General features: G+C 42.9%; 1 protein-coding gene across 1 annotated transcript in view; it reads right to left on the bottom strand.

Annotated features, from left to right (window-relative positions):
• Positions 1–13,710: 13,710 nt before the first annotated feature.
• UNC13C (unc-13 homolog C) overlaps positions 13,711–23,576 on the bottom strand; it is a 1,008,422-nt gene continuing 998,556 nt past the window's right edge. The window contains exon 34 of the mRNA XM_063926117.1: positions 13,711–15,190. Within this exon, the coding sequence (XP_063782187.1) occupies positions 14,908–15,190 (283 nt within the window). The 3' untranslated portion in view covers positions 13,711–14,907. The remainder of the gene's footprint in view (positions 15,191–23,576) is intronic.

Genomic DNA, 23,576 nt, shown 5'->3' with positions numbered 1-23,576 from the left:
CTGTGGGGGAGGGAGGGTTAGGTGTAGGATGCGAATGGGGGGGGGGGTAGTTTTAGGCACCACCGGGAGGCTTAGGGTTAGAATGGGGGGAGTGGTTAGAATCAGGCTGCTTGTAAGGAGGGTTAGGGAGGTTAGGGACTAGGTATAGCATACTTACCTAGTAAGTGTCGGGTTCATGAACATTGGGATGTCGCTGTCGGTATTCTGCCATTTTAAATACTGTAGACTATAATGCAGAGGCCGACAAACAATTAAGTGATACTTTGGTGTATAAAAGAATGCAGGAAGACCCTACCCCAGGCTTTTATTACAGAATTAGACAGTGTACTGAGAAGAGCGTTGGAATAAAATCTCATTACTCAGCAGGCACAAATGGCCTTTTACCTGATTTCCAAACTACATAAAAATAGTAGCAATCTCCCAGGTTGACCGATTATATTGGCAACACAGATTGTTTTACTATAATACATCTAAATACCTGGACCACTTTTTACAACCTGTGGTCCAGGCTGAGCATACATATTTACAGGACACCATTATGTTTCTGAACGAGATTGGTAAAATGGAGAGCCTGCTAGTTGATATGTTTTTATGCACTGTTGATGTAATCAGCCTTTACACCAATATACCACATGCACGGGGTATAGAGGCTACAAAGAAATTGCTTACTAATAATAAGAGGTATGTTGGTCCTGATTTGTCCCTATTTTTAGAACTTTTGGAACTGGTCTTAACCTGGAATTATTTCATCTTTAATGGGGTCTTTAACTTACAGTTGCAAGGGTGTGCAATGGGGGCGTGTGTTCCCTCATGTATGCTAACACCTTTATGTTTGACGTTGAGAAAAATCTATTTTATATAAATACATTTTATTCTTCAAGAATCACATTATTACAAACGTTTCATAGATGATATGTTCATCCTGTGGAGTGGTACCAAAGAAGAATTTGTTGAGCTAATGGTAAGTATTAACACCCAGTATACCAATATTAAATTTACATATAACATCAATGACACTGAGATTAACTTCTTGGATGTAAAGATACTGTATGTCACAAAGAAGACAAAATATCAACTACTGTACATTGTATACTAAGCCGACAGATGGCAATTCTGTGTCACAAGCTGCTAGTAACCGTCCAGCTTCTCTCAAAAAAGGATTACCTTACTCACAATTTCTTAAATTAAGAAGAATTTGTGCTGCTAAGGAGGAGGAAGAAAAACACATGACCATTATGATGAAGAAGTTTCTACAGCGTGGCTATATTAATATGGACTTACAGAGAGCTAAGGCATACCTCCCAACTGTCGATTTTCGCGGGACCAATTTTCACGGGACAGTCCCTTTTATTTGGGACTGTCCCACTCACAGGCCACAGTGTACCATGGTGGGGGCAGTTGGGAGGCTCCTGTCACTCACAGAGCAGCTGTAAATAAACACTGTGTGCATGAGCAGAGCGCCTATTCTCGGGAGACAGAAGGAGAGGGGGAAAACCAGCAGTTCACAGAGCGGTAGGCATGCCTCCTCAATGAAAATGGGGTGTGTGGCCACATCCTTTTTCACATATGCCACGCCCCCTTTTTGGACATGGCATGGATTCGCCGCCCAGTTATCCCGGGCACCGAATCAGAAATGTTGGGCGGTATGGCAAAGGACAAAACACAAGGAATTCCTAGAAGTGATCTTTTAAAGAAAACTAACTCTAGGGATCGAAGTAAATGGTATCTTGTAGATGAAACTATTTTCAACAAGGAGTATGGAATTGGGGAAGATATCGAAACTTCACTGGCCTCTAATAAAGAAAAATTCAGACTTACCATTATTGGAAGATTGTAAGTTGGTATCCTTCTACAAATGTAGCATAAATATAAGGGACTGGGTGTAATAGGGTTTACCAACTGGAAACCTACACATATTTTTTACTAAAAATCAGGAAAATACCGATGCATGGGTTGCAACACCGGTGTTTTTTTGGAACAATGTAACACCTTCCAACATCCCCATACTGGCAAACTTTTCAAAATAAACCATGTGCTCCCCTGTAACTCCACACATGTCATATATTGTATAAGATGTCCCTGTGGTCTCGTTTATGTGGGCAAAATGGCGAGAAATTTTAAAGAACGAATGGCGCTACATCGTAGTGACACCCATGCAGCTATCGAGTCCACAGATCAGCTTGTAGCCAAACATTTCAGGGACTTAAAACATGGCCCTGCTACAGTTAGATACAAGATGATTGACTGGGTAACGGAACACCATTGAAGAGGGGATAGAGCCAAGTTGTTGTTGTTGCAGAAGGAAGCATGCCAGAAATATACATTAAATACTGTTCATCCAAATGGATAAAATGAACAATTAAGTCTTAGTGCTTTTTTTAAATATTATTATTAGCTAGGCTCCTTCTGCATAATGTTCTCTATTGCTGTCTGCTAAACATCTTGCTGTTTTCCTGTAGTGTATACAGGGTGGTGATGGTTTCCTGTTTATCTGTAACTTAGCAACCAAACTGGGGCCCGAACTAACGTCACAGTGGGTGCGACTGCGCGCAGCACGGACGCTGGGTACCATGAGCTAGCGGCCCTTTTGGCATCATGGTGTCTGAGGATATAAGGTAAGAGTTTATTTCATGTTTGTAACTCCTGATGAAAATTTCTATTATGAAATTGAAACACTGAGAAGCATCTGAGCCTCCATGATTTATTTCTGCTGACTGTGCCGCATACCGAACCTACAGCAAATGATATATATATGTATATATACATACACTAGCATTTGCACGCGGTGTTGTCGTGTGGATGTCTATTATTGCGGAACTCATTTTATAAAGACAGTACTAGCATCTAATATTGTGATGTATATTTTATATTGTAGACACTGATCATAAAATGTCTTTGTAAATAATATTTGCAAAGGGGTTGACATAATTACATCACTACAGATGCGTGGCTTGCTTTGCGTGAACGATAACGGCCAATCGGATCAAAATTTGGATTGCACCTCCAGTGTGTACAATTTAATCAAATACAAAAATGGTCCTGTCACTTTTTGCCGTATCTGCTACGGGTGCTCCTCAGGTAACGCCAAAAACCATGGATTAATATTTACTCACATTAAGACGTCTCAAATTTACAGCTCTATAGATTTCTCAAATTTTTAACACTCATTTATATTTACAACCGTGAAAATCAGAAACTCCTGTGAGAAGAATGAGTAGAACAGCTAGTAAATGTTAGAGATGAGCGCCGGAAATTTTTCGGGTTTTGTGTTTTGGTTTTGGTTCCGCGGCCGTGTTTTGGGTTCGACCGCGTTTTGGCAAAACCTCACCGAATTTTTTTTGTCGGATTCGGGTGTGTTTTGGATTCGGGTGTTTTTTTCAAAAAACCCTAAAAAACAGCTTAAATCATAGAATTTGGGGGTCATTTTGATCCCAAAGTATTATTAACCTCAAAAACCATAATTTCCACTCATTTTCAGTCTATTCTGAATACCTCACACCTCACAATATTATTTTTAGTCCTAAAATTTGCACCGAGGTCGCTGTGTGAGTAAGATAAGAGACCCTAGTGGCCGACACAAACACCGGGCCCATCTAGGAGTGGCACTGCAGTGTCACGCAGGATGTCCCTTCCAAAAAACCCTCCCCAAACAGCACATGACGCAAAGAAAAAAAGAGGCGCAATGAGGTAGCTGTGTGAGTAAGCTAAGCGACCCTAGTGGCCGACACAAACACCGGGCCCATCTAGGAGTGGCACTGCAGTGTCACGCAGGATGTCCCTTCCAAAAAACCCTCCCCAAACAGCACATGACGCAAAGAAAAAAAGAGGCGCAATGAGGTAGCTGACTGTGTGAGTAAGATAAGCGACCCTAGTGGCCGACACAAACACCGGGCCCATCTAGGAGTGGCACTGCAGTGTCACGCAGGATGTCCCTTCCAAAAAACCCTCCCCAAACAGCACATGACGCAAAGAAAACAAGAGGCGCAATGAGGTAGCTGACTGTGTGAGTAAGATAAGCGACCCTAGTGGCCGACACAAACACCGGGCCCATCTAGGAGTGGCACTGCAGTGTCACGCAGGATGTCCCTTCCAAAAAACCCTCCCCAAACAGCACATGACGCAAAGAAAAAAAGAGGCGCAATGAGGTAGCTGACTGTGTGAGTAAGATAAGCGACCCTAGTGGCCGACACAAACACCGGGCCCATCTAGGAGTGGCACTGCAGTGTCACGCAGGATGTCCCTTCCAAAAAACCCTCCCCAAACAGCACATGACGCAAAGAAAAAAAGAGGCGCAATGAGGTAGCTGACTGTGTGAGTAAGATAAGCGACCCTAGTGGCCGACACAAACACCGGGCCCATCTAGGAGTGGCACTGCAGTGTCACGCAGGATGTCCCTTCCAAAAAACCCTCCCCAAACAGCACATGACGCAAAGAAAAAAAGAGGCGCAATGAGGTAGCTGACTGTGTGAGTAAGATAAGCGACCCTAGTGGCCGACACAAACACCGGGCCCATCTAGGAGTGGCACTGCAGTGTCACGCAGGATGTCCCTTCCAAAAAACCCTCCCCAAACAGCACATGACGCAAAGAAAAAGAAAAGAAAAAAGAGGTGCAAGATGGAATTGTCCTTGGGCCCTCCCACCCACCCTTATGTTGTATAAACAAAACAGGACATGCACACTTTAACCAACCCATCATTTCAGTGACAGGGTCTGCCACACGACTGTGACTGATATGACGGGTTGGTTTGGACCCCCCCCCAAAAAAAGAAGCAATTAATCTCTCCTTGCACAAACTGGCTCTACAGAGGCAAGATGTCCACCTCATCATCATCCTCCGATATATCACCGTGTACATCCCCCTCCTCGCAGATTATCAATTCGTCCCCACTGGAATCCACCATCTCAGCTCCCTGTGTACTTTGTGGAGGCAATTGCTGCTGGTCAATGTCTCCGCGGAGGAATTGATTATAATTCATTTTAATGAACATCATCTTCTCCACATTTTCTGGATGTAACCTCGTACGCCGATTGCTGACAAGGTGAGCGGCGGCACTAAACACTCTTTCGGAGTACACACTTGTGGGAGGGCAACTTAGGTAGAATAAAGCCAGTTTGTGCAAGGGCCTCCAAATTGCCTCTTTTTCCTGCCAGTATAAGTACGGACTGTGTGACGTGCCTACTTGGATGCGGTCACTCATATAATCCTCCACCATTCTTTCAATGTTGAGAGAATCATATGCAGTGACAGTAGACGACATGTCCGTAATCGTTGTCAGGTCCTTCAGTCCGGACCAGATGTCAGCATCAGCAGTCGCTCCAGACTGCCCTGCGTCACCGCCAGCGGGTGGGCTCGGAATTCTGAGCCTTTTCCTCGCACCCCCAGTTGCGGGAGAATGTGAAGGAGGAGATGTTGACAGGTCGCGTTCCGCTTGACTTGACAATTTTCTCACCAGCAGGTCTTTCAACCCCAGCAGACTTGTGTTTGCCGGAAAGAGAGATCCAAGGTAGGTTTTAAATCTAGGATCGAGCACGGTGGCCAAAATGTAGTGCTCTGATTTCAACAGATTGACCACCCGTGAATCCTTGTTAAGCGAATTAAGGGCTCCATCCACAAGTCCCACATGCCTAGCGGAATCGCTCCGTGTTAGCTCCTCCTTCAATGTCTCCAGCTTCTTCTGCAAAAGCCTGATGAGGGGAATGACCTGACTCAGGCTGGCAGTGTCTGAACTGACTTCACGTGTGGCAAGTTCAAAGGGCATCAGAACTTTGCACAACGTTGAAATCATTCTCCACTGCACTTGAGACAGGTGCATTCCACCTCCTATATCGTGCTCAATTGTATAGGCTTGAATGGCCTTTTGCTGCTCCTCCAACCTCTGAAGCATATAGAGGGTTGAATTCCACCTCGTTACCACTTCTTGCTTCAGATGATGGCAGGGCAGGTTCAGTAGTTTTTGGTGGTGCTCCAGTCTTCTGTACGTGGTGCCTGTACGCCGAAAGTGTCCCGCAATTCTTCTGGCCACCGACAGCATCTCTTGCACGCCCCTGTCGTTTTTTAAAAAATTCTGCACCACCAAATTCAAGGTATGTGCAAAACATGGGACGTGCTGGAATTTGCCCATATTTAATGCACACACAATATTGCTGGCGTTGTCCGATGCCACAAATCCACAGGAGAGTCCAATTGGGGTAAGCCATTCCGCGATGATCTTCCTCAGTTGCCGTAAGAGGTTTTCAGCTGTGTGCGTATTCTGGAAAGCGGTGATACAAAGCGTAGCCTGCCTAGGAAAGAGTTGGCGTTTGCGAGATGCTGCTACTGGTGCCGCCGCTGTTCTTGCGGCGGGAGTCCATACATCTACCCAGTGGGCTGTCACAGTCATATAGTCCTGACCCTGCCCTGCTCCACTTGTCCACATGTCCGTGGTTAAGTGGACATTGGGTACAACTGCATTTTTTAGGACACTGGTGAGTCTTTTTCTGACGTCCGTGTACATTCTCGGTATCGCCTGCCTAGAGAAGTGGAACCTAGATGGTATTTGGTAATGGGGGCACACTGCCTCAATAAATTGTCTAGTTCCCTGTGAACTAACGGCGGATACCGGACGCACGTCTAACACCAACATAGTTGTCAAGGCCTCAGTTATCCGCTTTGCAGCAGGATGACTGCTGTGATATTTCATCTTCCTCGCAAAGGACTGTTGGACAGTCAATTGCTTACTGGAAGTAGTACAAGTGGGCTTACGACTTCCCCTCTGGGATGACCATCGACTCCCAGCAGCAACAACAGCAGCGCCAGCAGCAGTAGGCGTTACACGCAAGGATGCATCGGAGGAATCCCAGGCAGGAGAGGACTCGTCAGAATTGCCAGTGACATGGCCTGCAGGACTATTGGCATTCCTGGGGAAGGAGGAAATTGACACTGAGGGAGTTGGTGGGGTGGTTTGCGTGAGCTTGGTTACAAGAGGAAGGGATTTACTGGTCAGTGGACTGCTTCCGCTGTCGGCCAAAGTTTTTGAACTTGTCACTGACTTATTATGAATGTGCTGCAGGTGACGTATAAGGGAGGATGTTCCGAGGTGGTTAACGTCCTTACCCCTACTTATTACAGCTTGACAAAGGGAACACACGGCTTGACAAATGTTGTCCGCATTTCTGGTGAAATACTTCCACACCGAAGAGCTGATTTTTTTGGTATTTTCACCAGGCATGTCAACGGCCATATTCCTCCCACGGACAACAGGTGTCTCCCCGGGTGCCTGACTTAAACAAACCACCTCACCATCAGAATCCTCCTTGTCAATTTCCTCCCCAGCGCCAGCAACACCCATATCCTCCTCATCCTGGTGTACTTCAACACTGACATCTTCAATCTGACTATCAGGAACTGGACTGCGGGTGCTCCTTCCAGCACTTGCAGGGGGCGTGCAAATGGTGGAAGGCGCATGCTCTTCACGTCCAGTGTTGGGAAGGTCAGGCATCGCAACCGACACAATTGGACTCTCCTTGTGGATTTGGGATTTCGAAGAACGCACAGTTCTTTGCGGTGCTTTTGCCAGCTTGAGTCTTTTCAGTTTTCTAGCGAGAGGCTGAGTGCTTCCATCCTCATGTGAAGCTGAACCACTAGCCATGAACAATAGGCCTGGGCCTCAGCCGTTCCTTGCCACTCCGTGTGGTAAATGGCATATTGGCAAGTTTACGCTTCTCCTCCGACAATTTTATTTTAGGTTTTGGAGTCCTTTTTTTACTGATATTTGGTGTTTTGGATTTGACATGCTCTGTACTATGACATTGGGCATCGGCCTTGGCAGACGACGTTGCTGGCATTTCATCGTCTCGGCCATGACTAGTGGCAGCAGCTTCAGCACGAGGTGGAAGTGGATCTTGATATTTCCCTAATTTTGGAACCTCAACATTTTTGTTCTCCATATTTTAATAGGCACAACTAAAAGGCACCTCAGGTAAACAATGGAGATGGATGGATACTAGTATACAATTATGGATGGGCTGCCGAGTGCCGACACAGAGGTAGCTACAGCCGTGGACTACCGTACTGTACTGTGTCTGCTGCTAATATAGACTGGATGATAATGAGATGTAGTATGTATAAAGAAGAAAGAAAAAAAACCACGGGTAGGTGGTATACAATTATGGACGGACTGCCGAGTGCCGACACAGAGGTAGCTACAGCCGTGGACTACCGTACTGTACTGTGTCTGCTGCTAATATAGACTGGATGATAATGAGATGTAGTATGTATAAAGAAGAAAGAAAAAAAAAACACGGGTAGGTGGTATACAATTATGGACGGACTGCCGAGTGCCGACACAGAGGTAGCTACAGCCGTGGACTACCGTACTGTACTGTGTCTGCTACTAATATAGACTGGTTGATAATGAGATGTAGTATGTATAAAGAAGAAAGAAAAAAAAACCACGGGTAGGTGGTATACAATTATGGATGGACTGCCGAGTGCCGACACAGAGGTAGCTACAGCCGTGGACTACCGTACTGTACTGTGTCTGCTGCTAATATAGACTGGATGATAATGAGATGTAGTATGTATAAAGAAGAAAAAAAAAACCACGGGTAGGTGGTATACAATTATGGATGGACTGCCGAGTGCCGACACAGAGGTAGCTACAGCCGTGGACTACCGTACTGTACTGTGTCTGCTGCTAATATAGACTGGATGATAATGAGATGTAGCATGTATAAAGAAGAAAGAAAAAAAAACCACGGGTAGGTGGTATACAATTATGGACGGACTGCCGAGTGCCGACACAGAGGTAGCTACAGCCGTGGACTACCGTACTGTACTGTGTCTGCTGCTAATATAGACTGGTTGATAATGAGATGTAGTATGTATAAAGAAGAAAGAAAAAAAAACCACGGGTAGGTGGTATACAATTATGGATGGACTGCCGAGTGCCGACACAGAGGTAGCTACAGCCGCGGACTACCGTACTGTACTGTGTCTGCTGCTAATATAGACTGGATGATAATGAGATGTAGTATGTATAAAGAAGAAAGAAAAAAAAACCACGGGTAGGTGGTATACAATTATGGACGGACTGCCGAGTGCCGACACAGAGGTAGCTACAGCCGTGGACTACCGTACTGTACTGTGTCTGCTGCTAACATAGACTGGTTGATAATGAGATGTAGTATGTATAAAGAAGAAAGAAAAAAAAACCACGGGTAGGTGGTATACAATTATGGATGGACTGCCGAGTGCCGACACAGAGGTAGCTACAGCCGTGGACTACCGTACTGTACTGTGTCTGCTGCTAATATAGACTGGATGATAATGAGATGTAGTATGTATAAAGAAGAAAGAAAAAAAAACCACGGGTAGGTGGTATACAATTATGGATGGACTGCCGAGTGCCGACACAGAGGTAGCTACAGCCGTGGACTACCGTACTGTACTGTGTCTGCTGCTAATATAGACTGGATGATAATGAGATGTAGTATGTATAAAGAAGAAAGAAAAAAAAACCACGGGTAGGTGGTATACAATTATGGACGGACTGCCGAGTGCCGACACAGAGGTAGCTACAGCCGTGGACTACCGTACTGTACTGTGTCTGCTGCTAATATAGACTGGTTGATAATGAGATGTAGTATGTATAAAGAAGAAAGAAAAAAAAACCACGGGTAGGTGGTATACAATTATGGATGGACTGCCGAGTGCCGACACAGAGGTAGCTACAGCCGTGGACTACCGTACTGTACTGTGTCTGCTGCTAATATAGACTGGATGATAATGAGATGTAGTATGTATAAAGAAGAAGAAAAAAAACCACGGGTAGGTGGTATACAATTATGGATGGACTGCCGAGTGCCGACACAGAGGTAGCTACAGCCGTGGACTACCGTACTGTACTGTGTCTGCTGCTAATATAGACTGGATGATAATGAGATGTAGTATGTATAAAGAAGAAAGAAAAAAAAAACCACGGGTAGGTGGTATACAATTATGGATGGACTGCCGAGTGCCGACACAGAGGTAGCTACAGCCGTGAACTACCGTACTGTGTCTGCTGCGACTGGATTATAAATAATGATATAAAAAATATATATATATCACTACTGCAGCCGGACAGGTATATATTATATAATGACGGACCTGCTGGACACGGTCTGTCAGCAGAATGAGTTTTTTATAGAATAAAAAAACACCACACAAGTCACACGACGAGTGTTTAACTTTTTCAGGCAATCACAATATAGTATACTATACTGGTGGTCAGTGTGGTCAGGTCACTGGTCAGTCACACTGGCAGTGGCACTCCTGCCTGCAGCAAAAGTGTGCACTGTTTAATTTTAATAATATGTATGTACTCCTGGCTCCTGCTATAACCTATAACTGCTCCCCAGTCTCCCCCACAATTAAGCTGTGTGAGCACAGTCAGATATTATACATAGATGATGCAGCACACTGGGCTGAGCACAGATATGGTATGTGACTGAGTCACTGTGTATCGTTTTTTTCAGGCAGAGAACGGATTATATTAAATAAAACTGCACTGGTGGTCACTGGTCAGTGGTCAGTCACTAGTAAACTCTGCACTCTCTAGTACTCCTAAGCTCCAGTAAGTCAAGTGTCTCTGTCTCAATCTCACTCTCTCTCTTCTAATCTAAATGGAGAGGACGCCAGCCACGTTCTCTCCCTATCAATCTCAATGCACGTGTGAAAATGGCGGCGACGCGCGGCTCCTTATATAGAATCCGAGTCTCGCGATAGAATCCGAGCCTCGCGAGAATCCGACAGCGTCATGATGACGTTCGGGCGCGCTCGGGTTAACCGAGCAAGGCGGGAAGATCCGAGTCGCTCGGATCCGTGTAAAAAAAGCTGAAGTTCGGGCGGGTTCGGATTCCGAGGAACCGAAACCGCTCATCTCTAGTAAATGTATACATATAGTATGTATATATTGTATATATATATATATATATATATATATAGTATATATTTATATACATATAGTCATTTTTGGCTTGAGGAGCCTGCACACTGTACATGCCAAGTGTGAGGTGTCTAAATTTTTTCTTTATTGCTCCTCTCTCTGATGTAACATCAAGATAATACAGTACATACCTCAGTTTCTTTCTAGATCACTAAGCTATCGAATAGTGAAAACGCAATTCCAATTAATCTAGTAGTTTTGCATGATGCTGCAACAAACAGAAAAACAAAAATTCTTAAAAAATATTTTTTTTTCTCAATAGTTCATACACTGTCCCAAAACATTTCTATGTACAGACACAACCATTACAACTTTATTATTTAAATATATGATAGTATAACGGAATAAGATAGACTTATACTTGTACAATATGTTCCGTTTAGAATGAGAGCTCTTTCATGCAGAGTTTCTCACCTGTTATGAGAGCTGTAATTAGGGGAGAGATGGAAGAGTTGTCCATACTAACCAATCAGCTTTTAGCTATAATTTTGTAGAATGTACTAGATGAAAGATAGTTGCAAGCTGATTGGTTGCTATGGGTAATTGTACCCCTTATCAAAAGCTTGATATATCTCCCACATGTCTCTTAATTGAATTGTTTCTGTTATGCATGGGTCTAATTTGTTCACAGTATACCCCTGTAACATTTATGTTATGTGCCTCCGGGCAGGATGTACGAAGGCTTTGCAGTACATCCTGACACTTACTGCATTGATACTAATTGCATATGTACTGTACTAATATATGCTATTAATATCGCAAAGGACAGATCTCCCCGATAAGCAATGTCCTTTGTTATGGCTGCACTTCCAGGTTTCGGCCCCAGACTCCCTCTGTGCACTTGGCAGCCATAGGGGATGCTGGGAGGGATCCAATCGGATCTCTCTACAGTATGGAATCGTAAAGAAGCCCATAGGCTTCTAAAGGGTAACAGCAGCTTTTGTTGGTATTACCCTCCGCACTGGAAACCCGGTGGCCTGGTGTGAGTACATATCGAAAAAAAAAAATCCAAAGTCCAAAAACAGGCTTTTGCCCACATAGTCACATTAGTACATTCCACCTCTAGTATGTATATAACTCTTGTATACTGTAAGCTATATAGTCCTCATGTGGTGCCAAAGAATAAAAAGATAATAAAAATGCTACAGTATGGGTTACAGCACATAACAAACTTCTAACATTTGTAACATGAGATAAATATAAACAGTATTTATATGTTTAGGATTAAGTTATATATTGCCAAACACATTTAACAAAGTTAAATACAATAAATAAATAAATACACACATACATACATACATACAATACATATATAAATAAAACTTCCATAATTGTGAGAAGCGATCGCTCATTAAGCAATGAGTTGCTAAGTTTTCCATAAAGTTTCCTTGAAGGAAAACACTTTCAAGGTCTACACAAGACAGTATTTGGTTCCCTCTGAACTCTATCAGTACATTGGAGAAATTATTAAAAAGATGGTTCTTAACTTTGTGTCATGTGGCACTGCCCCCCACATCTCCACCCTCTGATATAAAGTCTCGCTCATTTGGGGGAAACTTCTTGCTGTGATATCTTCAGATTCCCTTGTCATATAACTATGCTACCCAATTGAGACAATTAGTAAACAGCATGATAAACTGGGGCAACATATCTGTATAGAGACTTACTTATAAATAGCTAGAATCTGGAAAGACCCAAACTCCCCAAGATAACATCCTATGATTGCCTGCATTTGGTACATATCAATGATAATATATATCACAAACCTACTTCACAATACAATAGTCAGAAAATTCCACTCAGTCTGGGGACACTGGTACCTTCTCAGTAAGTCCACACTCCCTTGCATGTTAGAGACACTATTAGGTCAAGTCAGTTTAGGGCAAAGGGAGTGAGTTTTCATTACAACGGCGCATAAATGATACCGCACTTGTGCGAGTCCGACAGTACTGCAAATGCAGCATATAGCCGCATGAACTCATGTGGGCGAGAATAATGTCTCTAATTGAATTGACCTCTATGTGTTGTAAACTGTTTTCTGCCTTAGACCATCACCCTGATTGGTTGGCCATCTGAAGGGCCCCCAATCCCCACCCTTCCTTCCGGGATGTAGTTGGTCAAGATGCTGGCAGTAGGAAGACCGGCACTGGAATCCCGACACCGTAATCCCCAACATTTAGAATCCCAAATATACAGATGTGTCCTGCTACATCTTTGCTGCGTATAGCAGCGTTCTGTATGTCGCTGTTTACACATCCCTGGTAGGCTTCCATTAGAATGAATAGGCAGCAGGGGGAGGGTTAAGCTGTGGGAGGGGAGGGTTAGGGAGAGGGTAAGGGGTAGGGTTAGCTTACCTTTCAGAAAGTGTTGGGATTCTAACGGTCGGCACTAGGGGGAGGGTTATGGTTAGGCTGTGGGAGGGGAGGGTTAGGGAGAGGGTAAGAAGGGTTAGCTTACCTTTTTAAAAAGTGTCGGTATTCTGATCATCTGAATCCTGACTGTCGGGATTCCATACCAAACCCCTTCCTTCCCGCCTCATTTCAATAACATGAGCTCTCTCATGTTATTTCCTTTTTTAATTGTAGAATGTTTGATTGTGGGTCTGACCAATGTTGCATACACTGTTGTGTATTCTCAATGTATTACAACATTGAGTGCCTTTTACCACATGTAATAATTGTTGTTGTTGTTGTTGTTGTTGTTGTTATAAATAAAAAGGTTTTAAAAAATAAATAAAACTTGATGAAGTTTCTTCATATTTTATTTTACAATATCTCACTAAATATATTTACATGACATGACTTGCCTCAGTGCAATACATTTTTATGTTGCATAAGTACAAACTGTAGTTTTGTTTTTTTTATTAAAAAGAGACACTTGACGGAAATTGCAGCTAAGTAAACAATACAACAGTTTCCCTGCTTGCGACAATTAAATTCTCTCAATGGTAAAGACAACATTCCAGATGCACACAGTTCCGTCAATATCCGTGGTATTCATTACAATGTTTTAAGTTTATACACTCTTGGAAAATTATAGATAATATTTAAGGACCTTTACTGTTTCCATTGCATTGTACAAAAATACGTCAAGTTTTATGGAAATTACTGTAAGTGACAATAAGCGGAGCAAATGACGTGAGCAAAACATAGGGAATGACTTAGCACACAATCCCCATATACTGTTTTATACAAATGTATAGAAACTCACATTTCTTCAGAGTATCTTGTGTTTCGCACTTACTACTAATATGCAGAGATCTATTACAGAACTGGAATACATAGAAGGGGACACTACTGTATAAGGAGGGACATTATTGACCTTTAGAAGCTTCTGTACAGTTTGTCTTCACAGTGATATACCAGAAAGGTTTGTGTAGTATATGCATAAAATAGCCCCATCCTATTTATATGAAAAAAGGAAACATTTATAACCAGGAATGGAGTTATAAAATGACAAACCATTCGTCAACAATTAATTTGGTTCTGCAATAAAAAAAGCAAAACAAATTACAGCAGCAACATTATGATTATGAATAACATGTTGGGAGATAATTAAATAAAACAACTGCACAGAGACACACATTTATTTAACAAATACAACTCATTAACCAATAGTTTAGTACGCAACCATGTTGGAAATCGGTAGGAAAAAGAAGTTACTAAAAAATAACATGAGCTTATTTCAGTTTTAGGTGTAGGTTTTGGCACTTTATGGGAACGAGTCCTTGCCCAATGTCTGTTATATATAAAAAGAAAGTACATTTCTTCTTCAACACGCCTTGCAAGTATAGTACTGGTGTACTAGCAAACACTGAAACATATTGAATAAACATTCCCACTGATTTGCACATGCATACACTATCCAAACAACAACACTGTATCAATATGTTTGTATTTAAAATAGTTCTGTTAGGTGATGTCTATGCTGCAGCAGTGTTCTAGATCTCTTCTGGAGACCGAATGTCTGATTTAAGTTTTACAAACTCCTTGGCGACCTCGTCATTGGACCTCTGAGATAGTATTCGCAGGATTGTCAGTCCAGTTTCATCCATGTAGATGCTTTTTGTCAGAGGATACCAGGATGCACAGTTTCCTTTCTCTACAATGCCCTTCAGCTGGATGACTGTCATTCCTATAATGCGATCTTCTCGGGCAAAGCAGTAATCCTTCACGCACAGGTGAAGTTCATAAGTCCCTGGGCCTTCTTCGTTACTTAGAACACTGTGTATTTAAAAGAGAGTAAATATGAGGAGGAAGGACGATGTCTGAATTCCCCAACTATACTCAGTGGGATTATAGAGGATTCTCAACTGCAAAAACTTGTAATATATTCTGAAGCTATAATTTCATTTTTGCTAATGAAATACCATTGGCCCCTGCTACCCAATCTTCCTCTGCCTTGAAGCCATGCTCTAATATTTTAATCAAATCTAATTTTTGTTACTGATTTTTTTTTCCTAAGGATTGACATATCTTTTTCAGGAACATGATTGACTTTATTCCCCTATACAAGCTTTGGCAGGTTCTGCAGCTTTGGAGCATTACTAATGTTTCCCTTTTGACATTGCTTAAAACACAGTTGCGTCTCAACAGGATCTTCATCAAGCTTTGCAGTAGTACCCACTGGCACATTCACAGATTATGTTCATTGTTCCGTCAGGCGCAACCTGTCTTCATGGCACAGCAAGGCACAGGAGAGAAAGATATATACCAATATGTTTTTTACCTTTCATTATCATATAAAAATAAATGGATCATGTGCATCTGGCTTACTGGAAGTGAAAGGGAGAATAATTGTGAATACCTCTGAAGATTTACCAAGTACTGCCAACATTAACGTGTAAATGCCCATACACACTTGCCGATAAAATGAGCGACATCGCTCATTTTCCCCCTTCCTGAGCGACGTTGTTCAATTTGTCGGCAAGTGTGTATGCCGCCAGCGGCGACCGATGCACGGCCCCCGCCAGCAATGATGCCACCAGCGACGATCGATGCAAGTGTGTATGTCGCTATCGGCAGTGCATGCAAGCTCGATCTGGACCGTCGTACAAGAGCTGCATGCATGGCCGGCGGCTGCGTGGCGTCACTAAGCAATATGAGCGGTCATATCGCTCAGTGTGTATGGGCGACTGCCGCCCGCCCGGCCCGAGAGGGGAAACACTAGGCGACGTCACCCACAGAGCGACGTCGTCTAGTGTGTACGGACCTTAACACATATTACAGCACATGGGTTTATTTACTAAATCAGTAAACTGCACAGTCAAATCAGCAACTAGCTTTCATGAATGTACCACTAGCAAGACACTGAAAACTAATTCTGTGTTGGTTCACTACATAGTTCTACTGTGTTTGTTAATAACTTGCTACAACTGCAACAGTTATTTGCAACAAAGCAGGAGTTTGGTCATATTTGTACTTTACGTCCAAACTGGGAATTTGTTGATCTGATCATGGAATTAAATGTAGAATAAAAAAAAAAAAAAAAACTTTCCTCCAATTACTGTAGGTGCAGTTATTGAGCTTTTTGCAAATTAGCCCCAGGGAGGAGCAGAGAGATGATACATCATTTTCTGTGCTCCCACATGGCAGTTCCACACATTTTATATATGGTCTTTGGATGTAGCTTGAATGCTATAGGAGGTCATCGCTCGAGACCCCGTCAAACTCCAGTAGCAAAAAGCTTCATCTCAAACCATATATATTATATGTATGATTAACTGTGTCAGCTTATTAGGGTTATCCAATGCATACTGTATGCTCACCCTAACATCATACACCCCTTTGTGCATTGTCCTTCATGTCTGGAGGTTGGAAATGCATGGACATCACTAGGACAACTGAAAACATCACCACCAAAAGAACCATTACACTGACCATTTCCTTCATTAGATTTTTCAGTTTTCTACTTACTTTCTACTTATTTGACACTCCTTCATATTTCATAGGACTCTTAGCAGTAAAGGGATATTGGGGCAGCTGGAACTTAAAGTGAAAAATATCTGGATTTCTTTTCCATAAATACATGGTCTATGTCTCCATACCAATGCTATACTGTGCTATACTTACAGTGTACTTGCGCCATGCATTTGGTTGAAAATCACATAGAAACAGAATTTGATGACAGATAAGAAACACTTTGCTCATCTAGTCTGCCCATGTACACGCACACACCTACACACTAGGGATAATATTGTTGTTGTTTGGAGCAAATTAACCTACCACTATATTTTTGGATTATGGGAGGAAACCCACGTAAGCATGGGGAGAATATATAAACACCACACAGTTATGGCCGTGATGGGAATAGAACCCATAACCTCAGTGCTGTGAAGCAGTAATGCTAACTATTACACCATCTGTACTGACACCTCTGCAAAAGGCATATAAAACCCAGTGGAATTGGTTCATACTGTATATGCGCAGTCTGCAGCATGGCCAGTTCTGCATAACAAGTGTGTCTAGCAGTGTTTACAAGCAGGACAGCCATCAGTTCATCTGACCTCCACTTTGGAATGACACTCACCCAGGAGGGTAGTGATAGATAGGAAGAAAGGTTGAGCAAATGTCACGTTAGTCTATATTTTAAGGGTTTGTAGCATTGGTATTAGTTTGCAAAGTCATGTATGCTAACATAAAATCAGAACCCAAAGAAAACACCTTTTAAAATACTTTTTTTTACAAAAATAATCTTTTAAATTGCTGTTTTAGGCGACAAATTAATTAAATTACTTGAACAAATGCATCTTATAATTGACTACATATACCCATTAAGAAGGATCCGTCAGTTTTGAGAAAATATATTTTTGTATGTTTTGCATAAACTATGTAAGTGTAAAAAACCACATAGAACATGAGTTTTTCTATGCTCCCTGTACTAAACAGTATAAAAGGCCTTGTGCCCCAGTCCTACAGTACAATGGGCACCTGTGAACAGGGGGTGGTATTGAGTATGCCGGCTGTTGGGATCCTGGTGCTCAGTATACCGGCGCCAGAATCCTGACACCCGGCATACTGACAACTATTCTCCCTCTTGGGCGTCCATGACCCACCTGGAGGGAGAATAAATAGCATTGCGCGCCACCATGCCCGCAGCGTGGTGAGCGCAGCGAGCCAGCAAGGGGCTCATTTGCATTCACCCAGCTGCATACCGGCGCCGGTATGCTGGCCGCTGGCATACCATACTACACCCGTGAACACGTGTGGATAGTTGGGTCAACAGTAACTAGGTCGACAGTCATTAGGTTGACCACTATTGGTCGACAGTGACTAGGTCGTCACCTGAAATAGGTCGACAAGGTCAATAGGTCGACATGGAAAAAGGTTGACATTATTTTTTTTTCTTTGTAAAGAGAACGGGAACCCCAATTAGTGCACCGTGTCCCCTCGCATGGCTCACTTCACTCACCATGCTTCGGCTAGGGTTACTATTCCCAAACGTAGTCCACGTGGATCATACAGTATGAAAAAGTTCACAAAAAGCAAAAAAAAGTGAAAAACTCATGTCGACCTTTTCATGTGTCGACCTTTGCCATGTCGACCTAGTGACCATGTCGAACTAATGCATGTCAACCTAATGAGTGTCGACCTAAAGATCGGCTACCCCGTGAACTATAGAGGCTAGATGACTGTTGTGAGTACAGTAGTGGGCTGATCTAGTGTTGCTCAGGCTAGTATACTGTACACTGACAATCCTATTTCAACTTATGCCCCATACATATGGGGCAACTTGCGCTTGTGTGCTAAGTGATCTAGGTTAGCACAGATCGCTCAGCACACATCGCTATACACCGCTATACGCACAGTGATGTGTGCTGAGCGATCTGTGCTAACCAGTGTTTTCTTTGTGCATGCTAGGCGATCTGTCTAGATTTATACTGCATGCATGAATGATCTGAGGGGGTAATTCAGACCTGATCGCAGCAGCAAATTTGTTAGTAGTTGGGCAAAACCATGTGCACTGCAGGTGTGACAGATATAACATGTGTAGAGAGAGTTAGATTTAGGTGGGTAATATTTAGTGATGAGCGGGTTCGGTTCCTCGGAATCCGAACCCACCCGAACTTCACCCATTTTACACAGTTCCGAGGCGGACTCGAATCTTCCCGCCTTGCTCGGTTAACCCGAGCGCACCCGAACATCATCATCCCGCTGTCGGATTCTCGCAAGATTCGTATTCTATATAAGGAGCCGCGCGTTGCCGCCATTTTCACTCGTGCATTGGAGATGATAGGGGAGGACGTGTGCAGCGTTCTCTCAGTTGTGTTCAGTGTGCTGCAAATATCTGTGCTCAGTGTGCTGCAAATATCTGTGCTCAGTGTGCTGAAAATATCTACGTTCTCTGCCTGAAAAACGCTCCATATCTGTGCTGCATTGTAGTATATAGTAGGAGGACAGTGCAGAATTTTGCTGACCAGTGACCACCAGTATTATATCAGTACGGTACAGTAGTCCACTGCTCTACCTACCTCTGTGTCGTCAAGTATACTATCCATCCATACCTGTGGTGCATTTAAGTTTTGTGCAGTATATATATTAGGAGGACAGTGCATAATTTTGCTGACCACCAGTATATAATATATAGCAGTACGGTACAGTAGTCCACTGCTCTACCTACCTCTGTGTCATCAAGTATACTATCCATCCGTACCTGTGGTGCATTTTAGTTGTTGTGCAGTATATATAGTAGGAGGACAGTGCGTAATTTTGCTGACCAACAGTATATAATATATAGCAGTACGGTACAGTAATCCACTGCTCTACCTACCTCTGTGTCGTCAAGTATACTATCCATCCATACCTGTGGTGCATTTAAGTTTTGCGCAGTATATATAGTAGGAGGACAGTGCAGAATTTTGCTGACCACCAGTATATAATATATAGCAGTATGGTACAGCAGTCCACTGCTCTACCTACCTCTGTGTCGTCAAGTATACTATCCATCCATACCTGTGGTGCATTTTAGTTGTTGTGCACAGTATATATAGTAGGACGACAGTGCATAATTTTGCTGACCACCAGTATATAATATATAGCAGTACGGTACAGTAGTCCACTGCTCTACCTACCTCTGTGTCGTCAAGTATACTATCTATCCATACCTGTGGTGCATTTAAGTTTTGCGCAGTATATATAGTAGGAGGACAGTGCACAATTTTGCTGACCAACAGTATATAATATATAGCAGTACGGTACAGTAGTCCACTGCTCTACCTACCTCTGTGTCGTCAAGTATACTATCCATCCATACCTGTGGTGCATTTTAGTTGTTGTGCGCAGTATATATAGTAGGAGGACAGTGCAGAATTTTGCTGACCACCAGTATATAATATATAGCAGTACGGTACAGTAGTCCACTGCTCTACCTACCTCTGTGTCGTCAAGTATACTATGCATCCATACCTGTGGTGCATTTAAATTTTGCACAGTATATATAGTAGGAGAACAGTGCATAATTTTGCTGACCACCAGTATATAATATATATCAGTACGGTACAGTAGGCCATTGCTATTGATATATTACTGGCATATAATTCCACACATTAAAATATGGAGAACAAAAATGTGGAGGGTAAAATAGGGAAAGATCAAGATCCACTTCCACCTCGTGCTGAAGCTGCTGCCACTAGTCATGGCCGAGACGTTGAAATGCCATCAACGTCGTCTGCCAAGGCCGATGCCCAATGTCATAAAATCCAAAAAACAAAAGTTCAGTAAAATGACCCAAAAACCAATATGCCATTTATGACACAGAGTGGCAAGGAACGGCTGAGGCCCTGGCCTATGTTCATGGCTAGTGGTTCAGATTCACATGAGGATGGAAGCACTCATCCTCTCGTTAGAAAACTGCAGTGCCACTCCTAGATGGGCAAGGTGTTTGTGTCGGCCACTTGGGTCGCTTAGCTTAGTCACACAGCGACCTTGGTGCACCTCTTTTTTTCTTTGCATCATGTGCTGTTTGGGGACTATTTTTTGAAGTGCCATCCTGTCTGACACTGCAGTGCCACTCCTAGATGGGCCAGGTGTTTGTGTCGGCCACTTGGGTCGCTTAGCTTAGTCATCCAGCGACCTCGGTACAAATTTTAGGACTAACAATAATATTGTGAGGTGTGAGGTGTTCAGAATAGACTGGAAATGAGTGGAAATTATGGTTATTGAGGTTAATAATACTATGGGATCAAAATGACCCCCAAATTCTATGATTTAAGCTGTTTTTGAGTTTTTTTTGTAAAAAAACACCCGAATCCAAAACACACCTGAATCCGACAAAAAAATTTCAGGGAGGTTTTGCCAAAACGCGTCCGAATCCAAAACACGGCCGCGGAACCGAATCCAAAACCAAAACACAAAACCCGAAAAATGTCCGGTGCACATCACTAGTTATATTGTTTCTGTGCAGGGTAAATACTGGCTGCTTTATTTTTACACTGCAATTTAGATTTCAGTTTGAACACACACCACCCAAATCTAACTCTCTCTGCACATGTTATATCTGTCCCTCCTGCAGTGCACATGGTTTTGCCCAACTGCTAACAAATTTGCTGCTGCGATCAACTCTGACTTAGGCCCTGAGTTACCGATTGCGGTGCGCGGGGCCGCACATCGCTATCACTATGGGGCATACACACGGAGCAATTTGTGCATAATTTATACGCTATCTAGTCAGATCGCTTAGAAAATAGGGTGTGTACCCCACATTACTGTATGGTTTGCAATCTGCTCTGCCTTCCTAAATGGGATGTTAAAAATGATATTAGATAAAGGAAATTATGTCGTTTTAATTTGGAACTATTAGAATGATCAGGAAAATAGCTTTTACGTGTACAGGACTGTGGGCTGGTGGACTGTTTGCCACGGTGCTGCAGTTTTTAAAGGACCTACCCAGGGCTTAAAGTAGTCCTGGTGAGGTGGTGGAACTCATGGAGAAGGACCATGGAGGCACCAGGACCTGAGGAAGGAGTAGGTGGCTGCAGCTCATCAGTAACACTAGTGCCGCCTGTATCATTGATTGACACAGATGATGGGGTGGGCTTTTCTGTTGGAATTACTGTGCAGGGCAATGGTGATGGTGGAACTAGTTCCCCCAACCATTACAGGTGGTGGAACTCAGTTCCACCTCGTTCCCCCCCACTTTAACCCCTGGACCTACCTATAACTGGTGTGCCCTACATGAATACAGTGACTCCACTTGAGGGTCTCCCAGCATACAGTACATATTCCTGGGAGACTTCCTTGTTGGCACCATAAATGACGGAGTGCCCTGCACAGTAAGCGTACACAGTCTGATACAACAAAGAGAAACAATGTTACATTTTCCTGTGAGGCTCAGTCCATTCTTATCAATGCTTTAGTTTTAATTTGCATAGAAAATTGACTGCAATGAATAACTGTAATGTAGACATTGAAGCTGTGTGTGACTTTGTATGCACTAGCATAAGGTGTGTAATGCATTTAGTAAACCCTGAACTATTGAACCAATTGATCTTACCATTAAATAAAAACAAGGCATGCCATAAATCACTGATAAACCCGCTCAGCCTTAGAAATGCGATGTATCTATCATGGACATATGACTGAGCTCAGTGGTTACTCCAACAACATGGCGTGTAGGCTGCCTGTGGGCACTTCCATTGGGATAAACACCTGCTTCTCATAAACTCGGCAGTAATAAGAGCCATATTTACTATTTACATCAAACGCAAGCTGGATAGTGCGGCCCTGCTGGGCATCCTGACATTAAACACTGCCAAACGGTTATGTAGTTAGGCTTTAATTGTTATAAAACAGCTGTAGTCCTATGTTCTGTCTATTAGGTCAGCTCTGTGATCCATCTGCATGTTCCTGGATACAGATCTACAATCTGCAGTGCCACTCTATGCCATCAGTAATGCTATGGGCAAGTATTGAGTTACTGTACCAGGCTCTAGCAACACACAAGGGGTGGAAATCAAATGTTTGAAAAGTCGATTGGGTGTCTGTTTTTTCCTGTCTATTAGATAGGAAAAAACAGACTCCCAACTGACTTTTCAAACATTTGAATCTCCCCCAAGGGGTTAACATGCAACACACAAATGTGTTTTTGCACTTCTATCAGAACAAATAACACTTTTAGGGCTTTACCGTAGTTTTACAATTTGTTGGCAGATAATATATTTCTTTTAGGGACAGTGATATGTTTAAATCATAGACTAAGTGTCCACATACTAACCTTCCAGACTGCCTAAAATTGGTACAAATGGGATCAATTAACAAACAGCAGGGGGCACATGTAATAGGGTCGGAGTTTGCTGGACGTGTGGGATGCCAGCCAATCTCTGATATTTTTTTAAAGCGGCAATCTTTTCCAGGGTATTGTTTTGCCTTGTAAATGATTGGCGCTTTAAAAAAAAAGACAAAAAAACTAGTGATGAGCGGATTCGGTTTTACTCGGTTCTCAAAACCGAATCTTATTGACTCACTGATGTCACGTGTTTTGGATAGCCAATAAGATTCTGTTTAGAGAACCGAGTAAAACCGAATCCGCTCATCACTAAAAAAAAAACCAGAACTCCTAGATCGTCCGGCATCCCGCACCGCCAGCAAACTCGGACCCTATTACTGTACATAT

The sequence above is a fragment of the Pseudophryne corroboree genome, chromosome 6, assembly GCF_028390025.1.
Source record: "Pseudophryne corroboree isolate aPseCor3 chromosome 6, aPseCor3.hap2, whole genome shotgun sequence".
Taxonomy (NCBI): domain Eukaryota; kingdom Metazoa; phylum Chordata; class Amphibia; order Anura; family Myobatrachidae; genus Pseudophryne; species Pseudophryne corroboree.
This window is presented reverse-complemented; position numbering and strand designations above follow the sequence as displayed.